Genomic DNA, 23,788 nt, shown 5'->3' on the forward strand with positions numbered 1-23,788 from the left:
TGATTTGGATTCTCCTGCAGAAATATAGTCACACAAGGAGACCACCACTGGTCACAGCCAGTCAAATTGCTCTTTCTCCTATGGTACTGTTGTTAGTGACTGCTAGTAGGTTATTCAGCTGACCTCTTATGATTCTGCTTTGCTGCCTGATTTCAAAAGATTTGCCCTATACTGGCTCTCAGTCACAGCTTGATGCAACCACTGCTTGTTTGCATGCATCCCCATCATTTTTATACGGATTGGGGGTTCTGTTTGTTTTCTTTTAGTAAGAAGGCAAAAGCATCATGAGCATTTTTATATGATAAAAAGATTTATACAGGGACATCTAGAATCAAGCAAAACGAAATTCAGCTGGAAGGGAAGGTAAAAAGGCTCAGAGAACTTGTGACTGCCAGAGAAGTCAGTGTTTCTTAAAGAGGGTTCAGATAGCAGGCAGCAACTCTGACTTTGCATTCATATTGAAGCAAGCTCTTCAGCTATTCTGGGCAGGCAGATCAATAAAATCAGAGGTGACTTAATGCCAAGAACCTCAGAATTCAAAGGATTTTCTCTTGTCCTTTTTTAAAGTCTATATTGATGTGAAATGCTAGTTTAGGGAGCAGAGATGAGAAAGTGCCAAGTATAGATCTTGTTTTATGGCAACCATATTGAACAGTGTCTCTGGAAAGCATCCATTTTGGCTTCTCAGTTATTTTATCTGTAAAATGGAGCTAATTTACTAAAAGGACAGTGGTTCTGATAAGTATCATTGTGAATGAAGATTTATTGTAATAAGTACTTTGAATAGTTCAAATAGCAGTTTAATATCTCATTTATATATTTAAAAATATAGTTGATTTGCCTTATTAGAGATTGACCAGTTTTAACTTTTTGCATGATGAGTATGCAGTGAACTATTTTAGGTTTTATTTCATTTTATTTTTAGCTGCATAAATGGGATATTTGACCTGTAGGTAATATCTTTCTTATTTTTGCACAGGTCATAGATCTAGCTTTCTGTTATCTTGCAATATTGTGCAGTAGGCCCAATTTTTCATATTCCTAAGGAGTATAGGATAACACAATATATAAATGACCATATGGACACAGCTAAGCATTTACCTGTTAATAACTAATATATCCTTCCTTTCCTGTTAATTTCTTCTGTAACCTCACAAGCTCTTATTCTACCAAAGAGGATGGCTAGCTCTAAACTTACTTCTTACTTGACTGATTTAGGACCATTCCTTTAATAATAATTGGAAATGTTGGGAGTTTCTGGTTTTTTACCCCATACTGAGTAGGTAGTGCATAATTTCTATAACAAAGCAGCAGGGGGCTCCCTATGAGAACTTGAGAATTGCTGATGAAGAAGGGCCAGCTTTTGTTGTCAGTGGTTGTGTGTGTGTGTGTGGCCATTTTCCCCCTAAATCTTGGTCTTCATCCTATGAAGACTCCCTGTGGAATCAGAGTATAACTACAGAAGCAGAAAGACCTTTTTAATTGCTTAAGAGATTGGTTAATAGTTGAGAGATTGTACTGGTTTCTAAATACTAGAAACCTGGATGAATGGAGCCTGAGATTTCTTTGGTTGAAAGTCCTCTCTGCACTGAGGTTCATGGTAAGAGACAGGGCAGGTGGCCTCATTTATTAGAATATTTTACATTGTAAAAGAAGGCTTTTCTATAATCTTATTACCAGCTGTAGTTAGTTTTCTATTCAGCTGTACTTGCATCTGCTCTAGAATCCATGTACACTTTTTGTTTATTCATGAGAGATAAATGCATTAGAACCAAGGATCTCTTATAAAACCCATTCTCCTGAATGAGAGACTCAGGAATCCGGACAGCAAAGGTTTAGAGCTTTGCACTTGGTGTTTGTTCCTGCTGCTTATGAGTTCACTCTGTGATACAGGTTTGATGCAAAGAGCCTCACTGCTCACAAATCATACGAGGTATACAGTTTGTGTGCAGTGATATGTCACAGCTTTTTATTTATATGGCTAGCTCAGTCTATTCTGCTCCTTTCACTGCCATGGAAAGTGCATCATTTTCCTCCCTCAATCCTCCTTCCCACATATCATCAGCACCACCCACTATGTTCTGCCCATTAAGTCTCTCTGTGCCAGAAAACCCCAACAATGATTAAATGCTGATAAAAAGAATATAAGAAGGTTAAGATATCAACCAACCGGACCCTTTACAAAACCCCTAAATTGTGGGTGATAAGTATCATTTTGCCCTTTTAAGATTAAAAATAAAGGTTTTAAAATTTGATTCTTGGTTATTTTTTTAAGTTGGAGAAAATTTTATGAAATAGTGGCAAAAATCAAAGAAAGTGCAAGAACTTTGCCTTATTTCCTATGATATCCTAGTCTTTGGCTTGTTCTTTATAAGGAAGTCCTAGGGCTAGCCAAATTTAGGTAAGATTTTATTTTTTAGAGGCCTATAGGCCAAGAGTTTTAAAGCTAAAAGTAACTTTAAAAATAATTGTTACCCTAAACCATTTAATTAAAAAGTATTAATTATGGGGCTGGGAAGGTGGCTCAGTGGTAGAGCGCTTGCCTTGCATGCCTGAGGCCCTGGGTTCGATTCCTCAGCACCACATAAGCAGAAAAAAAAAAGTATTAATTATAACCAAAGATACCACTGGGATGGTAAAATCATTCATCCTTACTTCCCTGCATGTTTTTCAGTTCCTTTCAATTCCTGTGGTAGAGTATCCTCTAGTCTCCCCTCAGGAGAAAGGGCATGGCTAGCTAAAACTTAGCAAACTTAGATCACTAGATTCTTGGGAGGATAATTTGTAGGTCAACTATATATCATTAAAAAGAAATTACGATAGAAAGCTATGGAATCTGTCTCCCTATTATACTTCTAATAATAGGAACAAGAAGTAAGTGTTGTCATGGCTTATTTCATGTTGTAGCTTAAGATGATACACCATATACAGCTTGAGTTAATTTTTATTAGTCTGTGTTTTACCACTGCTATGCATTACCTTTTTTTTTTTTTTTTGGTAGAATTATTTTGTAACAATGTATGGTAAATACATTTGGACCCTTAACAGCTGCTGTGGTGAGGTAGGTCAGGAGGCATTCCTCTTTGGAGGCATCCTGGGGTTTGAAGGGTAATGAGCACTTAATTATGTCTGCTGAATACCAGAGCTGCCAAACTGGAGCTCCTTATGACTGACTGGAGTGTATCTGTTCTGACAATTCTTTTATGATGGCTTTCACTAACCTATCAGTAACTAACTGTGGTTATTTAATTACAGAGGGAACATCCCCACGCTAAACAGGTACCGTATACTTAGTTTCTTTTCCAATTTAAAGCACCTTTATAAATAAAGTAGTAATAGTGAAATCGGAAAAAAAAACTTCACTTGATAAGTTTATGTGTTATGATTTGCTAGGGAATTCTGAGATCCCCCTCAGCAATACTAAATTCCTTTTTCTACTTGAAAAACCTGTCTTTAGCTGTTCAAAAAATAATAATTTAAGAAGCATCAGCTTGGAAAAGCTTCCATTCAGCTGTGTATGATAGGGACTTCATCTGTCTGATGTTCAACTTTATTAGAAATACCTTTTGCTAAGTTTTCTATCTAGTTTGGGGCTTTCAGAGGAGAGACCGTTAAGGTCACTTGTAGCCTATTTACATTTTGTTTTCAATTTTTAGTTTCTCTAATTCGTTTTTCCTTAGCAAATCCAGAAATAGCTATTTTACTAAAGTGTTAAAAGTATTACAATGACTTGAAAGTCAATTTTTAATTTAAACCTATAACATTGGAAAGGTATATTTAAATTTTGATATCTTTAGCTTTATGAAGAAGTTTCTAGGCCAGTGTAACAAAAGTGATAGTTTCGTACATATTTTAAGTTCTTCTTGCCTCTTGAGCCAAGCAAGGTAACAGAGCAAGTTTGAGAGGATAGCAATTCTGTTTGGAATTAATTCCACAAAATGCTAAAGCAGAGATAAGTTGGTGGCAAGCTCTTTGTATATAATGTTTCATGTTGAAATATTTACAGGCTTACCTTTATTTTGTCTTTCTCCTTTTAAAATATTTAGTAATCAAAACTGATCTTATCCTTTAGAACCTAGTTTAGATGTGCAGAAGAGACTGCTTTTATAGAGTCTTCTAGTCTTCCCTTCGAGAGTGGACTTGGTTCATTCCTGCCTGCCTTCAGCTTCTCTGGCCATGAGCATAGTAGTGTAATGAAACTGAATAGTGTATATATTTCCCATGGGGTTTAGTCAAGTGAAAAAGATATTTAACCCCATGTTTGCCACAAACATAGCCAGTTATCTCATTCACAGGGAGTTTCTTTTAAATGTTGCTTGTAACCCTTTTAATATTTCCTGTCTAATGTGAGGCAGGTAGAAAAGAATACCTCACAAACTTGCTTCAATAGTAAATACATTTGGTGCTCCTAGAAAGAGGGACAATAGCATTTCTGAGTTAATACAGCTCAGAATCTGTTTCTAGTGGGCATCATGTATGAGACTTGCTTGATGTGTGGTTCATTTGTTTGTTTCACTCATGGTATCAGTGGTTTCCTCTACCCCACTCTGCCTTTCTATTTCCTAGAACTGTCAAAAGATAAAGTACTTTTTCTATAGTCATCACCTAAGAAAGGAATAAAAACCAGGAGTGTCAGTCTCTATAGTCTGTGTGAGCAGCATTCCCATCCTATAAAGCATTTCATTGCTTTTTGTAAGTATGATTTGCAGTGGGGTGCAATAGATACCCAGATCTTAAGTTCACATTGCCATCTCTCCTCCTACTGACACACTGCAGGCAGTGTACTGTAAGGAGATTTTTGGACAGTTCCCCAAAGCGTAGGTGCCATTGCCACGCTCTGAAGTTGTTTCAGATCAGTATGCCAGTAACATGTCAGGCAAGTCCTAGAGGGATCATTTAGTTTGGTCCTTCTTAATAGATTGTCTTGATTGGACATTCAGAAACACTTTATAGTATTATCTGTACATGTTGCTGAGGTGCATCAAGGAATATTCTGATTCATTATGATTTTAGATTGAACAAATCAGTTCAATTCTCTTCAAGCATTTCCATTGAGCTGCTATTTGTCATGTTTACACATACTTTGAGACCTATGCTCTGCCTTTTGTATCTTGCTGGAAATTATTACAGGTTTTCAATGAAGATATTTTTGCTCTGGTATAGAAGTTTTGAAAATAAAAGGAAATTTTGTGACCTGAGGTTGAAAACTCTTTCAAAAGGGGAGAACTATAATCCTAATATAAATACCTCAGTAAACTTCCTTTGTAGGACTGTGACTTGTTTTTGTTCTATAAGTAATAATTTTTATAATAAGCTACTAAGAAATTCTTTTCTAATAAATCTACCTATCTCTATATCAGTGAATACATAATTTATTGTACTTCCCAAATAAAAAATGCTTTGCGTGTGACATAACTACAACTCTCTTGGCTTGCATATTTCTTTGTAAAGGAAGGAATGTTTTGGGGAAGGGGATGGTGCAGGATGGTTTTTAACCCTCTATGTACTATTCATTCGCTACAAATGCCATATTATCACTGTATTAAGACTACCATGAAATTCTTGACAGTTTTTAGATTTCTATCTGAAGACGTTTTAGAGTGATGAAAATACAGGTTTATGGAGAAAGTCAAGTGAAACATTAATCTGGCAAAACAGCTTTAATCATAGGGGGTGAAAAACCAGATCTGCTCTGCAACCTAACCTTATTTTAGAGTTTTCTCTTTTTCCTGTTGTTATTCTCCTAATCCTTCCCTCCTTGTCTAATACACATGATTGAATTACCATTTAGAATGTCCTTCTCCTCCAACCTCAACCACTATGGCATGACACATGTGGCTAGTGTCAGTGATGTGCTGTTGGACAATTCTTTCACTCCACCATGTCAACGGATGGGAGGAATGGTCTCTTTTCGGACTTTTGAAGATTTTGTCAGGTAAGATATTATGGACCTGTGTTTGTTCTAGGAAAGTCATGAACTTCTCTGTTTTGAGGGTTTTTTTTTTGTTGTTGTTTTGTTTCCTTTTTTAAAGAGCAAAGGATCTCAGCATGGCTACAATCCATCTGAGACATAGCCCTCACTATGTATGCCCTCAGAGAAGTGTTTATCTTTCCATTTCCACCTCTCATTCAGACTCTCTAAGTCTCTGCTTGTAGGTTTGAACCTGGTCAGGGAAAAGGAAAAGAAAAGAAACAAACAGAAATCATCTTTTCCTTAGGAGCTAACAGAAGAAGCTGTCTGCTCTGTGATGAGTGAAATGTCAGGAGAAATTAAACACAACACTAGAGTGAGCCCCACTAGAGACGATACATCTTTTGATTAAATGAATTCAGCATCTATCTGTTGATGTATACTGATGCATTACCCTAGGGGGAGGGGTAATTACATTGGTCTGTCACTGCTCTGATCCCAGGTTCTTGCTGTTCCTTTTAGACCGATTGATGACAGCAGTGCTCATATCTTACATATGAAAAACAAAAGCCATTAGATTGTTCTTTTTTAAAAAGAAAAAAAATATGGTTTATTAGAGTTTAAACAATCCATCCTTCTAATTTCTACCACTTGATGAAATTTTGCATTTTGTCTCTAGCCACTGGTGATTCTGTTCAGCTAGTGAGCATAGGGTAGGATAGATTATTCTTTCAGACTGAGATGCCAGTGGCAGCATTAGTTTCCTGCCACTTAGGTTTTCTGCCACTTGGGTTTTCATGGTGGGTATTTCTCTGGTATTTTTCAGGATCTTTGATGAAGTGATGGGCTGCTTCTGTGACTCCCCACCTCAAAGTCCCACATTCCCAGAGGCAGGTCATACATCTCTATATGACGAAGACAAGGTACAGTGTTCGCTTTGGAAAACTGCTTTGTTCCTTCACACATGGGGCTTATACTATATACTGTCTTTCTGAGTTTGGAACACTATAGAGAAGATTTACCTTTTATGCTACTCTCTACATGTGCTTCATTGAAGTGATTTTTGGAAATAGGTTGAATGTAAATTCAAAATTTTAAAACATCATATTAATCTTGAATTCTGTGTAGGGAATAGGCTCGGCTATTTTATCCCATGTAGCCTCTGAGTGTCATTGAAAAAAATCTTGGTTTTGGTTGCTATAGTTCTTAATCAGTGAGTAACATACATCTATTTTTCATAACGATACTGTATTATATATAGTCTTCAAAGAAAGGAGGATTTTTAGGCTGCAGAAAAGCGGTCATTTTGCTTAAAATTTGGTCCTTTTAAATCTCTTTTCATTGCTCAGTAAACAAAATGTTCTGTTCTTACTCTACAACATTATTTTCCCATGGTTTGATACTTCTGTTGTTTGATAAACTATAAATTATTTGAGGATATTTTCAGATGACTCCTTTTACTCATTTCTCCACATTCTGTGAAGAGATGAGGTGAATAAAGTGGTTTCACCTCCATGTCATTCGTGAAAAAGGTGAGATATAGGGATCTTCAAGTTTTTGTCAAGTCAAGATTTGAAGCTACCCAAGCTAATGCTTTTGCTACCTTTTATGTGCTTTCTTTAATTTCTGCCATTGCTGTCAGATAGTAGTTTCTGTTTGCTTATTCCTACTGATGACCAAATCAAAACATTCTGTGGAGGTATATTCTCTCTCAGTTGTTCCACTGGGCACTTTAGTTTCTTGCTGCTTCTGTAGAGCCAACCTTATAATTTCTTTGGTTTGTGTTCTTGGGTTACAGGTCCCCAGGGATGAACCAATTCACATTCTGAATGTGGCTATTAAGACTGACTGTGATATTGAGGATGACAGTCTGGCAGCTATGTTCAGAGAGTTTACCCAGCAACACGTAAGTCCTTGATTACAATCTGGCAGCTATGTTCAGAGAGTTTACCCAGTTAAATGTAAATCCTTGATTGGTAGGAACTGATGGTAAAAACTGCTGGTTGCATCAAATCCATCCTTTTATCAGTTGCAACTTGTAAGGCTTATTATTGATAATGACTGTCTTCTAGCAAAACTTTCAGAACTATGGTTAGTTCTGCCTATGGGGATAAAATTCCAAAGTACTTTAATGATATATAATGAGTATCATTTTATGTCAAGAAATACAGACCTTAAGTACTTAAACTTTTTAAGGGAAGTATGTTCCCAAATTGTTCCTAGAGTTCTAGTTTTGAACTTCAGCCTCTTGATGAAAATTTTTCTTTAGAAACTTAACTCTTTACTCACTGCCCTTCAGTGTCCTTTCCTTCCTTCTGATGAAATACTTAGACCTGTACATGTGCACATATGAGGGAAACAGGTGACAAAATACAGCAGAGGATCCATCAGCTGCACTACACATTGATAAAAGTGAACTAAGCAACTCAAGGGCAGCGATGGGAGGGAGGGAATGAGATAAACAGAGTGAACAGCTTACACTAAGCAAAAGGAAAAAAATGTACATATCACCCTATTTGGAAGAAATAGTTGTATTGTCAAAGTTTGTAGAGTTCACAAGCTTTATAGACCATGATAATGACAATTCACCTTGTGAAGGTTAAAATGTATTTGTGACTTTAGCTAAGTATCACTTACCCACAATATTGTGAAGTTCACGTAATCACTTAATCTCAATAAAGAAAATTTTTTAAAAGTAAAAATAAAAAACCAACTTATACCTACATCAGCCTTTCAAGTGTATGTTTTTGGCATCAAATCTCCATAGTCTGATCATTTTCCTTCACCTAGAATGTTTTGTTGTCCCTTCCTTTCTCCCTTTTGCTCTCTTTCTCTCTCATTCTTTCTTCCTCCCTCTTCCCTTCTCTTCATCTTAAGAACTGTTAAGTTTTACTTCTTTGATAAAGACTTTTAAGTAACTAAAATATATTTTATCCCTTCAATTACTAATTGATCAGTATAATATTTAATAACAATAATATTTTATAAAGAACTTTTATCTAAATTTTTATTTGTACCATACCACAATCCCATGGGGTTGGATAAATTAAGGATTATTCCCGTTGTACATGGAGAAAAACTCAAGCTCTTAGGGATTAAGTAACCTTTGTTATCATCTGGAAAATGGTAGAGCAAAAGCTTTGATACCCGCTCTGGGGACAGATAACTAGGAGCTTTGGTAAATAAAGTTCTAGTTCTTAAGATGCTTATAATCTAGTTTAGGGGGACTTGACAGATATAATAATTATAGTTCCCCCACTCCATAGTTTTCGGTTTTTTGCTTTTTCCTTTTTTTCTGGTGCTAGGAGTTGAATGTAAGCAAGTGGTCTACAACTGAGCTGTACTCCCATTCCTACAATTACATTTTATTTTAAATGTGATAAATGCTAAACTGCCCTTCTAATTTACTTTTACTGACCAAATCCATGTGCTCTTTTTGAATAGTACTTAGCCAATAGTGCTTGCAGAAAAATAACTGCATTGCTGGGCACTGATGTTTCCCTTGTATACCTAGCTATTCAGAAGGCTGAGATCTGAGGATGATAGTTTGAAGCAGCCCAGGCAGAAAAGTCCCAATTAAGTTGCAAAAAGGGTAGACTAGATGTTATGTCAAAAAACGAACTTTACAACTTTGGTGGGGGGGATGGAAGGAGGGGGGAGGATGCAAAGGGATGGGAAGGGGAAACAAAGGAGGAGGCTACAATGCTTAATAAGAAATGTGCTCATTATCTTACCCATGTAATTGTAACCCCTCTGTACAGTATTTTCACAGAAAAAAAAAAGAAAAAAAAAAAGAAAAAAAAGGGTAGACTAGAAGCATGTCTCAAGTAGTACATTGCCAGCTGAGGAAGAAAGGGAAGCTCTGCTTTTATAGAGGTACCAAAAAAAGAAAACTCAATAATATTTTTTTTTTTTTGGTCGGTCGTGGGTCTTGAACTCTAGGCCTGGGTGCTGTCCCTCAGCTGTTCAGCTCAAGGCAAGCGCTCTACCACTTGAGCCATAGCACCACTTCCTGTTTTCTGGTGATAAATTGGAGATGAGTCTCATGCTGCCCGGGCTGGTGTTAAGCTGTGATCCTCAGATCTCAGCCTCTTAAACAGCTAAGATTACAGGTGTGAGCCACCAGTGCCCAGCTCTAATAAATATTTTAAAGCCTAATTAAGAAGTATAAAAATTAATGTTGAGACTGGAGGTATAGCTCAAGTGATAGAGCACTTGAGTCCCTAAGTTCAAACTGCAGTACAGCAAAACTGAAGGAGGGAGGGAGAGGAAACAATTGGCATTCACATCATGTAATGCTAATGGTAGATGCCCAAATAGGGGTGAGAGAGTGGCAACTAAATAGTTAATATGACTTAGCATTTACTACATGTTCACTCAGCTGGTAAATTGATAGGATTGCAGGATGGTAGGATTACAACAGGAGGAAAAGATACTTCTAGAGAAGTCAAAATAAGGAATTTGCCTAAGAATTTTTTTTTCTTGGGGTGGGGGGAGTCAAGAGGAAAGGTAAGTGTCATTCCTCAGCCTCCCTTAGCCTGGGAGACAATCAGACGCAGCGGGGAGTCAAGTCAAACAGGAAAACTCGTTTATTAACACAGAGCAAGCCCCTTTTAAAGCAAAAAAGAGCAGGTGGCATGGCAAGAGAGGAAAAGGAACCAGTCACTGTAAAGGTCACACCCTATCATGCACCTAAGCTTCCACAGGCTGGTTACACACTGTAAAGCAAATCGGGCTCTGCCCACTCAACTCCCTCTCAGCGCCATCTTTGCTGGCCATGTGCTCTACAGGGGTGTCCAGTCATGGGCCTGCGCCCTGACCCTCAGCTCTTCACCTCAGCCACTTGAGCCACAGCACCACTTCCGGCTTTTTTTTTCTGCTTATGTGGTGCTGAGGAATCAAACCCAGGCCTCATGCATACAAGGCAAGCGCTCTACCACTGAGCCACCTTCCCAGCCCTGCCTAGGAATTTTTCTTTAGATGAAAAGTATACCTTCCTTCTTGCCCTTAGCTGGTGAGCACATAAGCTTGTAATTTCAGTAAAGGAATACTACAATTGCTACTGCTTCCTAGAATAAATCTATGCAAGTTTCTCCCTAGATTGGGTTCTGTTTTTTTGTTTGTTTGTTTGTTTGTTTGTGTTTCCCCCCCCCCCAATACTGGGGTCTGAACTCAGGGCCTATGGTTCCTGCTGAGTCATGCTTCCTGCCCTCTTCCCAGATTGTGAGACCCTAGTTGCCCATATTTGATTTCTCCATAATTTGACAACAGCTTTAGGCTTTTAAATACCCTTATATCTAAGTAAGTGTTGTATATTGTCTCAACATGACTTAAAAAGATGGTAATGCCAGGTGCTGGTGGCTCACGCCTGTAACCCTAGCTATTCAGGAGGCTGAGATCTGAGGATCATGGTTCAAAGCCAGCCCGGGCAGGAACATCCATGAGACTCTTATCTCCAGTTATCCAGCAGAAAACTAGAAGTAGTGCTTGTGGCTCAAATGGTAGAGTGCTCGCCTTGAGCTGAAGAGCTGAGAGACAGCGCCCAGGCCCAACGTTCAAGCCCACAACTGACAAAAAAGATGGTGGTGGCAGCTGTTGCTGCTCCTGTTGCTCGTCCTCCCCTCCCCTCTCCTCCCCTCCCTTTCCTCCCTTTCCTTCCCTTCCTTTCCCTCCTCTTCCCTCCCCTCCCCTCCTCTTCCTTCCCATCCTCTCCCCTCCCCTCCCTCTCCCCTCATCTTCTTTCTTCTTCCTTTCTTCTTTCTTTCTTCTTCTCAGTGCTGAGGATCAAATTCAGGGCCTTGCCTTGCCAGGCAAGTGATCTTCCACTGAGCTAAATCCCCAACCCTAGTTTCTTCACTTTTACTGAATTTATTTATATTATTAGTGATCAATAAGTCATTTTTTTTTCCTTTACTAAACTTGTAAACTGAGGCACAGAGAAATCTAGTGTCTTTGCCTAAGGCTATTAGAAGAGTCAGAGTAGACTGCTAATACTCTAAACCTAGAAAAACTATTAACTTCATCAGATACTATGCTTGTCTAGAAATAGCTGATATTTTTATCTTCTTATTTTAAAAATATATAAAAAGAAAAGGAAGAAAATAGCAATTTAAAAAAGAAACCTGAGTGATAACTAGTTTTGTTTTTCACTTCATGATCATGCTCTTAGCAGTTTAGAAAAGTTCTTTTTTTTAAAGCACACATTAAACTATCAAATAGGTTGATCCAAATTGTCCAAATAATCTTCTAGTCCCAGCATGTCTTTTTTTCTCTCATAGAAATTAGGATCATATATTTGTAAATGACTTGTGGAGGAGATTGAAGCAGTCAGTGTAAATGGAGTTTCTCCAGGTGCTGACGCCTAATCGCTGGGTAATAGCTGTGGACTTGCTGTGAGACCCGCATTATTACAATGTAATCAGAATCCTGTTGCTCTGCTGTTATTGTCAGCCACTTGTGGAATTTTAAAAGCAATAACAATTTTGATTTTAAATCATGGCATTATTAAAGTTATTTTCTTTCCTTGCCAGAACACAGCTATTGATGCTTGTCTCTGAAGGACTTGACTGTAGTGGAATTCTTTGTTGGTGTCAGAAGAAATGTTTCTGTTACTGTATACATTGAGAGACCAAGCATCACCACAGCCCCTTCCTTTCCACAGTGTTTTCTTACTATGCTGTCAGTATTGGATTATTTATGGTAAAGAACATGATGACAGCATGGATAAGTTTCAAATGTGACCTATATTTAAAATGTGACCTAACTTTTAAATATGATTTATATTTGACTTGAGAATGTATTATTCAAATTTATAAATATTAAATTTATTTTTCCAATTAATTTTTGCTAGTGATATTAATAAAACTCAATTCTGTTACTCAGCCAATACTATAAGAGAAATAGAGAAATAAAAAGAAGTGACCCAGGAACATAGTTCTTTATAAAAGGAAGCCAATTTGGATTTTAAAAACTCCATATTGTACCATGAAAGTTGAGAATTGGCTTATAAACATATTTCTTTATTTAAGTTTTAGCAAGGCATGTAAAGTCAGTTATAGGTTCTGAAATGTGTACTATTCATATATTCTCTCAAGCCATGTAACCAGTGGAGCTGATTTTCTACTTGCTGGGATGTAGCTCTTTATTAGGGACATTTAAAAGCTTGTCTCTCACTTAATTCACACTTTGTTTCTTTGCCTTTTGAGGTAAGTGAGCAGTATAGGATAGAGGAAGGCTTAGGGCCAGAAGACCAAGGCTGTCTAGAAAACTACCGATCTTTATTTTTCCTCTGATATATTGTTTGTCTATGTGAATACTATATGTACAAGTATATATGTACATATATGTGTATGTATTCATGGATGTGTGTATAATCTTTAGTCCTAAAAAGGGGTTTCAATTCAACATGTCAGGTTAGGGGTACAATGAACCTTGATCAGTATCAACCCTTCCATTGTTTTTTTATCTCTCTTATCCTACCCATCCTCTCAAGTATTTTTGGTTGCTTGCTTTGAGAATGACCTCTAATTTTATGTAATCCAGGCTGGCCTTGAGCTCATTACCCTTCTACTTTAGCCTTCCAAACTCTGGGATTATAGGTAGATGCCACCATACCTAGATGCTTTTACCCATTTTAAAAGGTGTGAAAAGTGGGGCTGGGAAGGTGGCTCAGTGGTAGAGTGCTTGCCTTGCAATGCATGAGGCCTGGGTTTGATTCCTCAGCACCACATAAGCAAAAAAAAGGGGAAAAAAGCCAGAAGTGGCGCTGTGGCTCAAGTGGTAGAGCGCTAGCCTTGAGCTAAAGAGCTGAGGGACAGTGCCCAAGCCCAGAGTTCAGGCCCCACAACTGGACCCAAAAAAAAGGGGGGGGGAAATAAAGGGGAACTTTTAGAAGAAATGAAAGGATAGGAATTGTGAGGTTAAATTCCAGGAGTGCTGTAATTGATACCATCGAAACAACTGTATAGGGCCTATATTTCCTGTTTTGTGAACCATTCTTTATATTCCTCCTTATAAATTCATTTAGCTTCTATATCAGAGATAGTCTTCACAGTTGAATGTTCAGTAGCATAATTTCTGTAACCATAACTTGCATGAAACTTTACCTTAATGTGAATGAATTCAGAATTTGACTTCATAGAACCCTTTCTCTTCCACAAGATTTTCTTTCTATTTTTTTCCTGATCAGTGTAAAACCTACATCATAAGACTTAGTCTTAGTAGTCATGTTGATTTATTTGCAAAAGTGAAGGATCTGGACTGAGATAAAGATATCCAAAAAGATGCTTACCACAATCAAAGCCTTATAAGAATTGAAGAGGGTAAAATTTAGAATGAATGGAAATATCATTTCTCTTTTATGTGTTTTTTCATAGAAAGCTACCCTGGTTGAGCATGGAATCCGACGCCTTACTTTCCTTGTGGCACAAAAGGTATTGACATGAATTATATTTTTCTGGCATTTATGTTGCTGCTGAATTTTAAAAAAGTAAACATGAATCACAGTTACATGCTTACTTATAGAATTTATGCCAGGAAATAACTTTTTCTGTAAATTTAATTGAAGAATTAGGCAACACTTAGAATTCTGGGAAGGACTTTATAAACATTACATATTACTCAATTTGATTTTAATGTTATTACTGATTGACAGTTTCTGCTGTTTTTTTTTTTCCCCTTTCTTTCTTTTATTTGAAAGGATTTCAGAAAACAGGTCAATTGTGAGGTGGATCAGAGATTTCATGTAAGTAAAAAGAAAAATTTTATAAAAGATGACTTACAGTTTTATCTGTTTGCCACTGCTTATTTACACAGATATGTCTAAGTTATATAGAAAGATGAGATTGTCTTTGATCCTTCTTCTTTTAGAAAGTAGTACAGTGAATATATTTAATTTTCCAGTGTTTCAGTGAAAACTTTTTCTTTGCTCATATGAATTGTCAACATAGTTATGGGAATAGTTAAGAATAAGCAATATATTTCTTCAGATGAATATGGTAGAAATAGGAGCTAAATGGTAATTTAGTGACTCCATAATCAAGAAATAACCATTGTGTTTGAGATTGGGCCTTCTACCAAAGAAAAATTCAAAATCTGTTACTGAGAAGTCTCAATTCTCAAGACCAATACATTATTATTTAAAATGCTTTTACAGAGCCTAAATTACTATTTTTGTCTTAGGCTAATTCTAAATAAATAAAAATTAAGCATTCTGTTGCTCTTTCACTTTGATAAATTAACTCAATATTATTACAATTTTACTGGAAAAAGAAGTAACCAATTGGCTGGCATCTGAATTATGTTTTCCCCAATGAATTTACCCAGTATGGTGATAACCGTAAGGCCAAGAAGTTAGTTTACAATCATGATGTCATTCTAAAAATTGTTTCATTAAAAATTGACCCTATTGTAGCTAAATATTCCACAGGACATTAAGAAGTCTTAATTTTCCAGATAAAAGTTTTTACTTTTGTTTTTCTGTTTTTTAGTAGTGTTCAAGTCCTGTTCATTTGCTGTAATGTTTGCAGTTCCAGAAAGGACTTTCTGAACCCAAGGACCTGTGTGTGATTGCTATTATTACCTTTTGCTTATTAAGTCTTTAGCACTTGACATTTTTCTTCATACAATTCACCTTGCTGATCTACTATACAGAGAAATAAGAATGCCTACCCTGCAAGCTCAAGAGCCAAGATTTTCTGAAATGCTTTAGGAAATGTTGTCTACTACATGATTCCCTTGTGTTATTGATGTCAGGAAATCAAGTAGAGTGTAGATATATATCAATCAATAATTTTAGATAGAAAACTGGCATCAGTGGAGAAGTATGAGGAGCTTAAAGAGAACCCTGGGGCTTTAGGAAGAAAAATCAGGAGCTTACAGTATAAAATTGATACTAGAGGACAGAATATGAGAGCCCATGAATAAACACTGCCTGGTAGTGCTGAGCAGAACAAAAGTATACATGATAGTACAAGGCTCTGGATTTTGGAATAATAAGTGGGTAGGTTCATGAAGATTGGGAAGCTTTTTCTTTTTGCCACTGACTTTTGAAAAATAGTATATTATTCTTGAAAATGACACAGTATGTATATTTATCTTTTTGTAGTCATAAAGTCTTCATGATGATAGCACACTACTAACTGATTTCCAGAGTCAGTATTCCATGATCAATTAAATCTGCCAACTAAGCCAGGCCAGGGTAGCTTGTTAGTTCCTATAATCGATCTAACCAGTGAGGCGGAGATCAGGAAGATCCAAGGTTCAAGGCCAGCCCAGGCCAAAAAAAAGTTCATGAGACCACATCTCAGCTAATATCTATCTGGGTCTAGTGATGTGTACCTGTCATCTCATAAGAGGCTGAGACTTTGAAGATTGTAGGTCCAGGGCAGTTCATGGGGCTCTGTCTCAGTAGAAGAAGCTGGGCATGGCAGCATGCACCTGTTAACCTTAGTTTCTGTAGGGCACATAAAATAGGAAGATCTTGGTTCAAGTGAAAACCTGGGCAAAAAGCAAGACTCTCAAAATAACCATTGCAAAAATGAGCTGGAGGCATAACTAAATAGTAGAGCTCCCACCTAGCAAGCTCAGGGTTCTGAGTTCAAGGCTCAGGACCACAAAAACAAGAAAATCCTGCCCACTAAAAAGCCAGAATTATTAGTTCTCACAGTTTTTATTATTTTATAGTATGTGAAAGTCCTTCTTATCTCTGAATCTATGTTGTGTCTTAGAGTTTATCTAACAGCTTGAGAAACATTTTGCTTTTCCTTTGATGTCCTTATATGCTGGATTTAGGTTGAAAGAAGAAATGTCTAGGCAAAGGCTAGCTGTAGGGGGGTAGGGCCTGGCAGTCATTGTCTAGCTCCTATTTATAGTGTCACTAAGTGGGAAATTATTGGAATTATCAAGTAGCCTGTTTTGTCATGGGTATAAGAAAGGCTGCTTTAGAGCATAGAGAATGTTAAGGTTGGATGTGGGCTGAACTTGATTTACGGGATTGAATGAAAGAGGAATTGGGGTATGTCTTAGAAATAATAATTCTTTCTTTGTGGTTTTTTAGTTGTTGTTGTTTTTGTTTTTAGTTGTTGTTTTACTGAACTCCATCTGGCATCCATGATAACCAGAAAACCTGGGCAAGAATTGTACAAATCTGGGGCTCACTGTCAGGGTGTTGCTTTGAGTTTTTCATTGGTAGTAGCTTGCCATTCATGAAGGATACTTAACTTCTGTCATGTCATCTGATATGTGCTTGGCACATAGTGTAGAGTGAAAAAGAGGAAGCTTTTCAGGAGTGTTAGGGATGAATCCCTTGATCTCCCTGGCTTCTTGGTAATCCACAGTGATGTATGCAGCCTCCCCTGTTCTACACTGTGAAATCCATATATTATTGAAGAAAGAATGTGCACATTAGGGGGCAAGGAGAGGAGGAAGGTTACCAAGTTTTTATTAAGAACAACATTTGTTGGTGTGGAATGAATCAATCTGTGCTGTTTCAAAGTTTGGGATCTTTCAGATTGCCTCAGAGCTGGCAAATGAGGGCCAGTCCGTAAGGGAGAGGTGTAATATGAGGTATCAGATGCCAGGGAAATCCATAGCATTTTGAGTATTCATTGTATAATTACTATAGTTCCCAGAAAACTTGCCACAGATATATCTGCTGCTGCCTTAGTTGTTTGACTCTTACATATGGAGATTCCTCTAGAGAGAGCAAGATTGACCACTAAAAGGAGAGGACTGGGTGTCAGTCTTCTTCCATAACCTACTAATTAAAAGCAACCATAAGGGGCTGGGAATGTGGCTTAGTAGTAGAGTGCTTGCCTAGCATGCATCAAGCCCTGGTTCAATTCCTGAGTACCATATAAACAGGAAGAGCTGGAAGTAGCACTGTGGTTCAAGTGGTAGAGTTCTAGACTTGAGCAAAAGCAGCCCAGGGACAGTGCTCAAGCCCTGATTTCAAGCTCCAGGACTGGCAAAAATAAATAAATAAATAAAAATAACTAATGAAACTTAAATAACAGTATAACTTGATACTTAAATAAGTTTGAGTAGATACAGATCTTATTAAAAAGAAATAAGAGGGGGATAAAAGCCTTTAAAGCAAAGGAATAAGTTTCTTCAATTTCTACAACTGTTTATAAGCTGTGGTTCTGTAGTTCCATGTTTAAATTTATCAACTCTTGTTACTCACATTTTAGGTCTCTAGTTCAAAAAAAATTATCAGAAAGTTTTAATTGGGTTATATTAGGCTTTTTAAAGGAACTTTTTGGAGGCATACTAAAATGAGTATTATCAGGATTTCTTCCTTTCTTTAGCCACATAAAACAAAAATATGAGATCCAAAAACTGGTAAGATTCTAATTCAGTTTTACAAATGTTGGTTTATGAAATATTTCCTTTGATTTCTTTCGTACCCAATTTCATGAGGTTTTAAAAAATTGCCAGAATTCTCCTAAGGGATAGTACAGTTTCATGACTTTTGTGTAACTCTCGCTTTAAAATTAAATGTTTTGCATTACTTGGTCCCTGTGCATGAACATTTATAATGGTTAGTATTTTGTCTCCCTCCTTTCCCTCTCCCCTCCCCTCCCTTCCCCTCTTCTCTCCTCTTCTTTTCTTTCCTCTTTTCTTTCTTTCTCTCCCTCCCTCCCCACCCTGTTATGAAAAGGTAGTTCTCTTTACTAGTGGACCAACTATTAGTTTTCAGAAGGTTTGGTTTAGGTTTTTGTTTTAATTACAGTCTATTTAATTAGTTCTCAGCATGTTGAGGTAAAAGAGAATTGCACCAGCAAGCTCCCAATTTCTTCATCTCATTAGGTTTTTAACACGATTATTAGTATCATAATCAGCTATGATGTTTTCTGTTGCAGGTTTTCACATTCTCTGATTTGCAGGGTGTCTTGATTGGCTAATTTAGGCAAATTATTTTGATTGTCTTGATGATGGTTGGCTGATTAGAACACAGCAGGGGCATAATTTCTTCCTGAGAAATGTTGCATTCTTTTTTTCTTTTTTCTTTGGTACCAGAACACTAAGAGGGTTTTTTTTTTGTGTGTGTGTGTGTGTGTACATTCAATTATGATATTTGCCTATAAACCTAGTAGAATGCCTGGAAAGCAATTGCATTAGTGATGGAATAAGCATGGATGCTGTTAGTGGAAAAATTGGCAGCATGAAAATGAGGTGTAGTGAAGACATTTTAAAAAAAAATTTTGGCATTAGTGGAGAGTGAACACAGGGCTTGATATTTGCAAGGTAGGCATTCAACCACTTGAACTATGCCTCGGGCCCCTTTTTATGCTGGCTATTTTCAAAGTAAGGTCTCCCTTTATACTCAAGCCAGTGTGGGCTGTAATCTTCCTGCTTGTGTCTCTCTCCCTGTGTTGCTGGAGTTGACAGTTACATGTCACTGTGCCCAGACATTGTAGGTTCCTGTAGCTGTGGTGACAGGTGTGTGCCACTACTCCCAACCATTAAATGAGGTAGAATCTGGAGAACTTCCTTTTGCCAAGACTGATTCCATTCTTGGGCTTCAGGTTAAAGAATTTACTGTGATTCTATTGTTTTTTTGAATGCCCAAGGGTAAGGGGGGTAGCTTATATAATACAAAAGTCTTTAGACTTCTGATATCTCAAAGAATTTTTAATTTATTTAATTTGCCAGTCCTAGGGCTTGAACTCTGGGCCTGGGTGCTGTCCCTGAGCCTTTGTGTTCAAGACTAGCACTGTACCATTTGAGCCACAGCTCCACTTCTGGTTTCATCATTTTGTTTTGTTTTTTGGTAGTTTAATAGAGATAGGGGTCTCATGGACTTTCTTCTTCAAGCTGGCTTTGAACTGCTATCCTTAGATCTCAGCCTCCTGAGTAGCTAGGATTAGATGCAAGCTACTGGCACCCAGTTTGAAGAATTTCTTGATAGCTTTGCTTTCAGCAAGAACTGAAGTTTTTGCTACCCCCTGTTTTAAATGCTCAGTTTTTAAAGATTTTGCCATGCATATTAAATTTACTCAAAAGTTCGAAATCAAAAGAGAAATTTGTTATGATACCCTTTCGTAACCTAAATGAAACTGAACTTTCTATTTTATTTTATTAATGATACTGGGACTTGAACTCAGGGCCTCATTCTGTTATTTAGCTTTTTCCCTCATGGCTGGTGTTGTACTGCTTGAGCTACTCCTGTAGCCTGAAAGTGGTTTTCTTAATTGGTAGTTGCTGTGTGCTCTTGTCACCTAGAGATAGTTTGTTCTCCTCTAAGAATTAGTCTCCTTCATTATTTGTAATAAAGATATTTCCACTTAAGCTGCTTTCTTTTCCTGCCTTTCAGTTACTACAAAAATTTTTAATTAGTTTGATAGAAAAAGAAAGCATTTTTTGGCATTACTGTTGTATTTTAAAAGAAAATGGTTTTATTTTTGAGTGGAAATAGTACAAATGTACATAATTGAATAAATATTACACCAAATAAATACTCTTATTAATTAGGTAATAATAGTCTACATAGAATAGTAAAGTATGTGCTTAACATTTCTTGACTTTTCAAAGTTTTTTGTTGTTGTTGTTTTGGCTTTTTCTTGGTAAAAAGGTTTAAATTCAAGGCCTTGTGTCTGCTAGGCTAGAACTCTACTGCTTAATGTCGTACATTCAGTTCTGCCTTTTTGCTCACTATTTTAGAGATGGAGTCTTTCAGGATTCTTCTGCCCAGGCTGGCCTCAACACACAGTCCTCCAGGTGTAGTCCTTCTGAGTAGTAAAGATTAGAGGTGTGAGCCTTCAGTATCCAGCTATCTTTCCCTCTTTGACATGTATTACTTTTTAGGTAATTTTCTGAAGGCCAGACTAGATATGTAAAAGCTTTAAGCATATGACCTACTGACAACTCTTCCTACTTACTCATGTACTTCCCTGCCATTAGGTCAGAGGGAATAGAATGTGTCAGAGAGAATTATTTAGAACAAAATACTAGTAAAAGATTAGTCCTTTATAATCCCCTTTTAAGGGGCCTTTAAATACTCAAGTATGGACAAGGGATTTCCCTAGGCTTGGTAAATTAACTCCTACAAGTATGTTCAGTTTTTTTAATTAAAATGCCAAAGAAAATATAAACAGATTTATTACTGTACATGATGAGGATGAAATATAATGTAGCAACTATTCAAGAAATTTTCAGCAAACTAAAAACCTCATATTTTCAGTATGACCTTTGCTTTGTTTCCTAGCCTCCTCCCTCCTCCCCATTAAAAAGTCTTTTGTGCATGTTAGACAAGTGTTGTACTACCTGAGCCATCTCAAACTCTTCCTTAAAATTTTATTTTCTGTTTTTTCATTGTTGTTTGTTTCATCAAAGAGAAATTCCCTGAATAAGGAATTTCGATTAGAAGAACAGAAACATAATGTCTTGTACTTTAGAGGTGAAAAAGTATAAGCTTTTGAATAGTAAAGACTAGGTTTATTTTCTTCTTCTATGATCCTATGTATATCTTGTAATCCTAGACTTGCTTATTTGTAAAATTTGGGGTGAGAAGGAAGTCATAATAAAAAATTAGTTTCCCTCTAGGTTATTAAGAACATTTGATGGGCCAACACCTAAAAGATTTTCATTTGTTTCCTTCATGGTTCCTAAAAAACCCACTGAAGGATATGTAGGCAGCTAGTTCTGGTCTCTCTCTGTTTTGTATCAAGTGTTTGATTATATTGCACTCATAATGAAGAAGTTGCCTAATGAAACCTCCTATAGAGACAAATAGTAATGACTTGATGCTAGCACTGCCAGTAGACCTTCCCATCCGAGAAACAGGGGTATTTGGTGTTAATAAGTTAAATTTCAGAAACTAATGAACTCTGCTAATTGAATTCATCTTTGTTAATTAATAAGGTTCTAGTGAATTGGTTGCTTTCTTGTGTAATGTGCTGCAAAAGAGGAGTTAAAACCTAGCAATTACAAGTTCACTAGTTCTGCCCCCTTTTTTCCCTAGACGTAAGAGTGGTAACTAAAGTGGCATCTCATACTAATTTTTAAATGTTATTATTTAAACTCTTGAAATATTGACTTGACAGTGAATGTGGAAAACAACAGCACCTTGGTCTGAAGAGTCTATGTTATCTAGCTGGTTTACATTTTAAGGGTTTCTTAAGGAGAAACTTGGGAAATCAACCCAGTAAGTACAACTGCAATGGCTATAGCATAGAGGTGTATTGGTTTTATTTGCCAGGTTGTTCCAAAAGCAAACTTTTTTCTTCCACATAGAAGACACATTAAAAAAACCCCACAAACTTCTTTTTTATGAGAAGATAGATACTAAAGTTAGGTTAACAGTTGAGTAATCTCAAATTTGGAAGTGGGGGTCAAAGTGATAGTTACCAAGGAAATTATTCATATTTCCTGGACTATGCTTGGATAAGGACCATGTTTTTAAGGAAATTCTCTTTAGATACTTGACTACTTTTATATTGTATGTTTGTCCCCAAAGAGCCATATCTCTGAAGGACTAACATTTCTCTCCCCTACTTCTTTAACGCAGAGAGAATTTCCTAAATTTTTCACCTTCCGAGCAAGGGATAAGGTAAGGTCTGCTCTTGCTTTTTCTCCACCCCCTCCCACCCTTTTCTTGTGCACCTGTACATTTATGATCTTTAATTTTCCCTTTGCCTTACCCAAGTAAGCACACTCCCTTTAGAAAGTGTTTGGTTTAGGAACCAGTCATTCATGTTTGCAGATCATTCTTATCCTTTTTAGAATAGATCTAATGATATTAAAGGGCTCTACACTTAGTAGGATAATTTTTGTCCTTTACAGACACATTGAGCTCTTGTTTGTTTTTCAGTTTTAATATGTAACAGTTTATACCATTTGGGTTTCTTTACCAGCTTACATTTTTGCTCTATCTCTCTCTGTTCACATAGTTGACTTGTACACTACAAGAAACTATTCTGTTTCAGGAAAGCATATAGTAAATATACTATTACAGCTTTTGAAAAGATAAATATTATGTATCTGTAGGCATATTATGCTCCAAATCCAAATATTTTAAAGAAATGCCCCAAATATCAGAATGTGAAAAAGGTGTTAACGTGAAGCAATCTATGGTTAATTATAAAAAATAATGCTGAAAATTTGGGACATGAATAGGTATTCTGGCCTTTAGTCTTACATAAGCCATAACAATAGCTTTGCCTGCAGCTGTTTTTGTTGTCTATTACCACAGTGTAGCTATTGGGTTTTTTTTTTGTGTGTGTGTGTGTGTAAAATGTTTTTAATTTTTTTTAATTGATGCCAGTACTGAGGCTTGAACTCAGGGTCCTAAGCTCTGTCCCTTAAGTTCTTTTTGCTCAAGACTAGTGCTTAAGGCTGCCACTTGAGTCACAGTTATACTTCTTTATATTTCTCTTTTTAATCATCCCTTTAACTTACCCAATCATAATATAACTTTGTAATTGCCTCATGTAAGCCATTGTTTTCTCTGATTTTCCTGTTCAGTTTGAGGAAGATCGTATCTATCGTCACTTGGAGCCTGCTCTGGCTTTTCAGTTAGAACTGAACCGGATGAGAAATTTCGACCTTACTGCTATTCCATGTGCTAATCATAAAATGCACCTGTATCTTGGGGCAGCCAAGGTGGAAGTGGGCACAGAAGTAACAGACTACAGGTTCTTTGTTCGTGCAATCATTAGACATTCTGATCTGGTCACAAAGGTGGGTGCTGTACTTTTAACTGGAAGTTATCCCTCTGGGAAGTGACAGAAACATAAGCATGGTTCAAAATCAAGTTTTTATAGTTTGAATCAAGACTCTTCATTTTCTCTTCTAGTCTCCTAATAGCTCACAGATGTCTGGAAGTCATTTCTCTCACAAAAGTAAATATTGCAAGTAATTAAGGCTTCTTTTTCT

At 36.8% G+C, this 23,788-nt stretch overlaps 1 protein-coding gene across 2 annotated transcripts in view; it reads left to right on the forward strand.

Moving 5' to 3' along the window:
* Acaca (acetyl-CoA carboxylase alpha) overlaps positions 1 to 23,788 on the forward strand; it is a 243,975-nt gene that overhangs the window by 118,080 nt on the left and 102,107 nt on the right. Inside the window, exons 30-37 of one of the 2 annotated variants that reach the window (XM_013013338.1) lie at positions 3,256 to 3,279; positions 5,792 to 5,935; positions 6,738 to 6,834; positions 7,710 to 7,817; positions 14,287 to 14,343; positions 14,610 to 14,654; positions 22,422 to 22,463; positions 23,378 to 23,593. In XM_013013338.1, coding sequence (XP_012868792.1) covers positions 3,256 to 3,279; positions 5,792 to 5,935; positions 6,738 to 6,834; positions 7,710 to 7,817; positions 14,287 to 14,343; positions 14,610 to 14,654; positions 22,422 to 22,463; positions 23,378 to 23,593 — 733 coding nt within the window. The remainder of the gene's footprint in view (positions 1 to 3,255; positions 3,280 to 5,791; positions 5,936 to 6,737; positions 6,835 to 7,709; positions 7,818 to 14,286; positions 14,344 to 14,609; positions 14,655 to 22,421; positions 22,464 to 23,377; positions 23,594 to 23,788) is intronic. The other variant, XM_013013339.1, reaches the window with a different exon arrangement.

Source organism: Dipodomys ordii, unplaced genomic scaffold (genome assembly GCF_000151885.1).
Source record: "Dipodomys ordii isolate 6190 unplaced genomic scaffold, Dord_2.0 Scaffold19, whole genome shotgun sequence".
NCBI lineage: Eukaryota > Metazoa > Chordata > Mammalia > Rodentia > Heteromyidae > Dipodomys > Dipodomys ordii.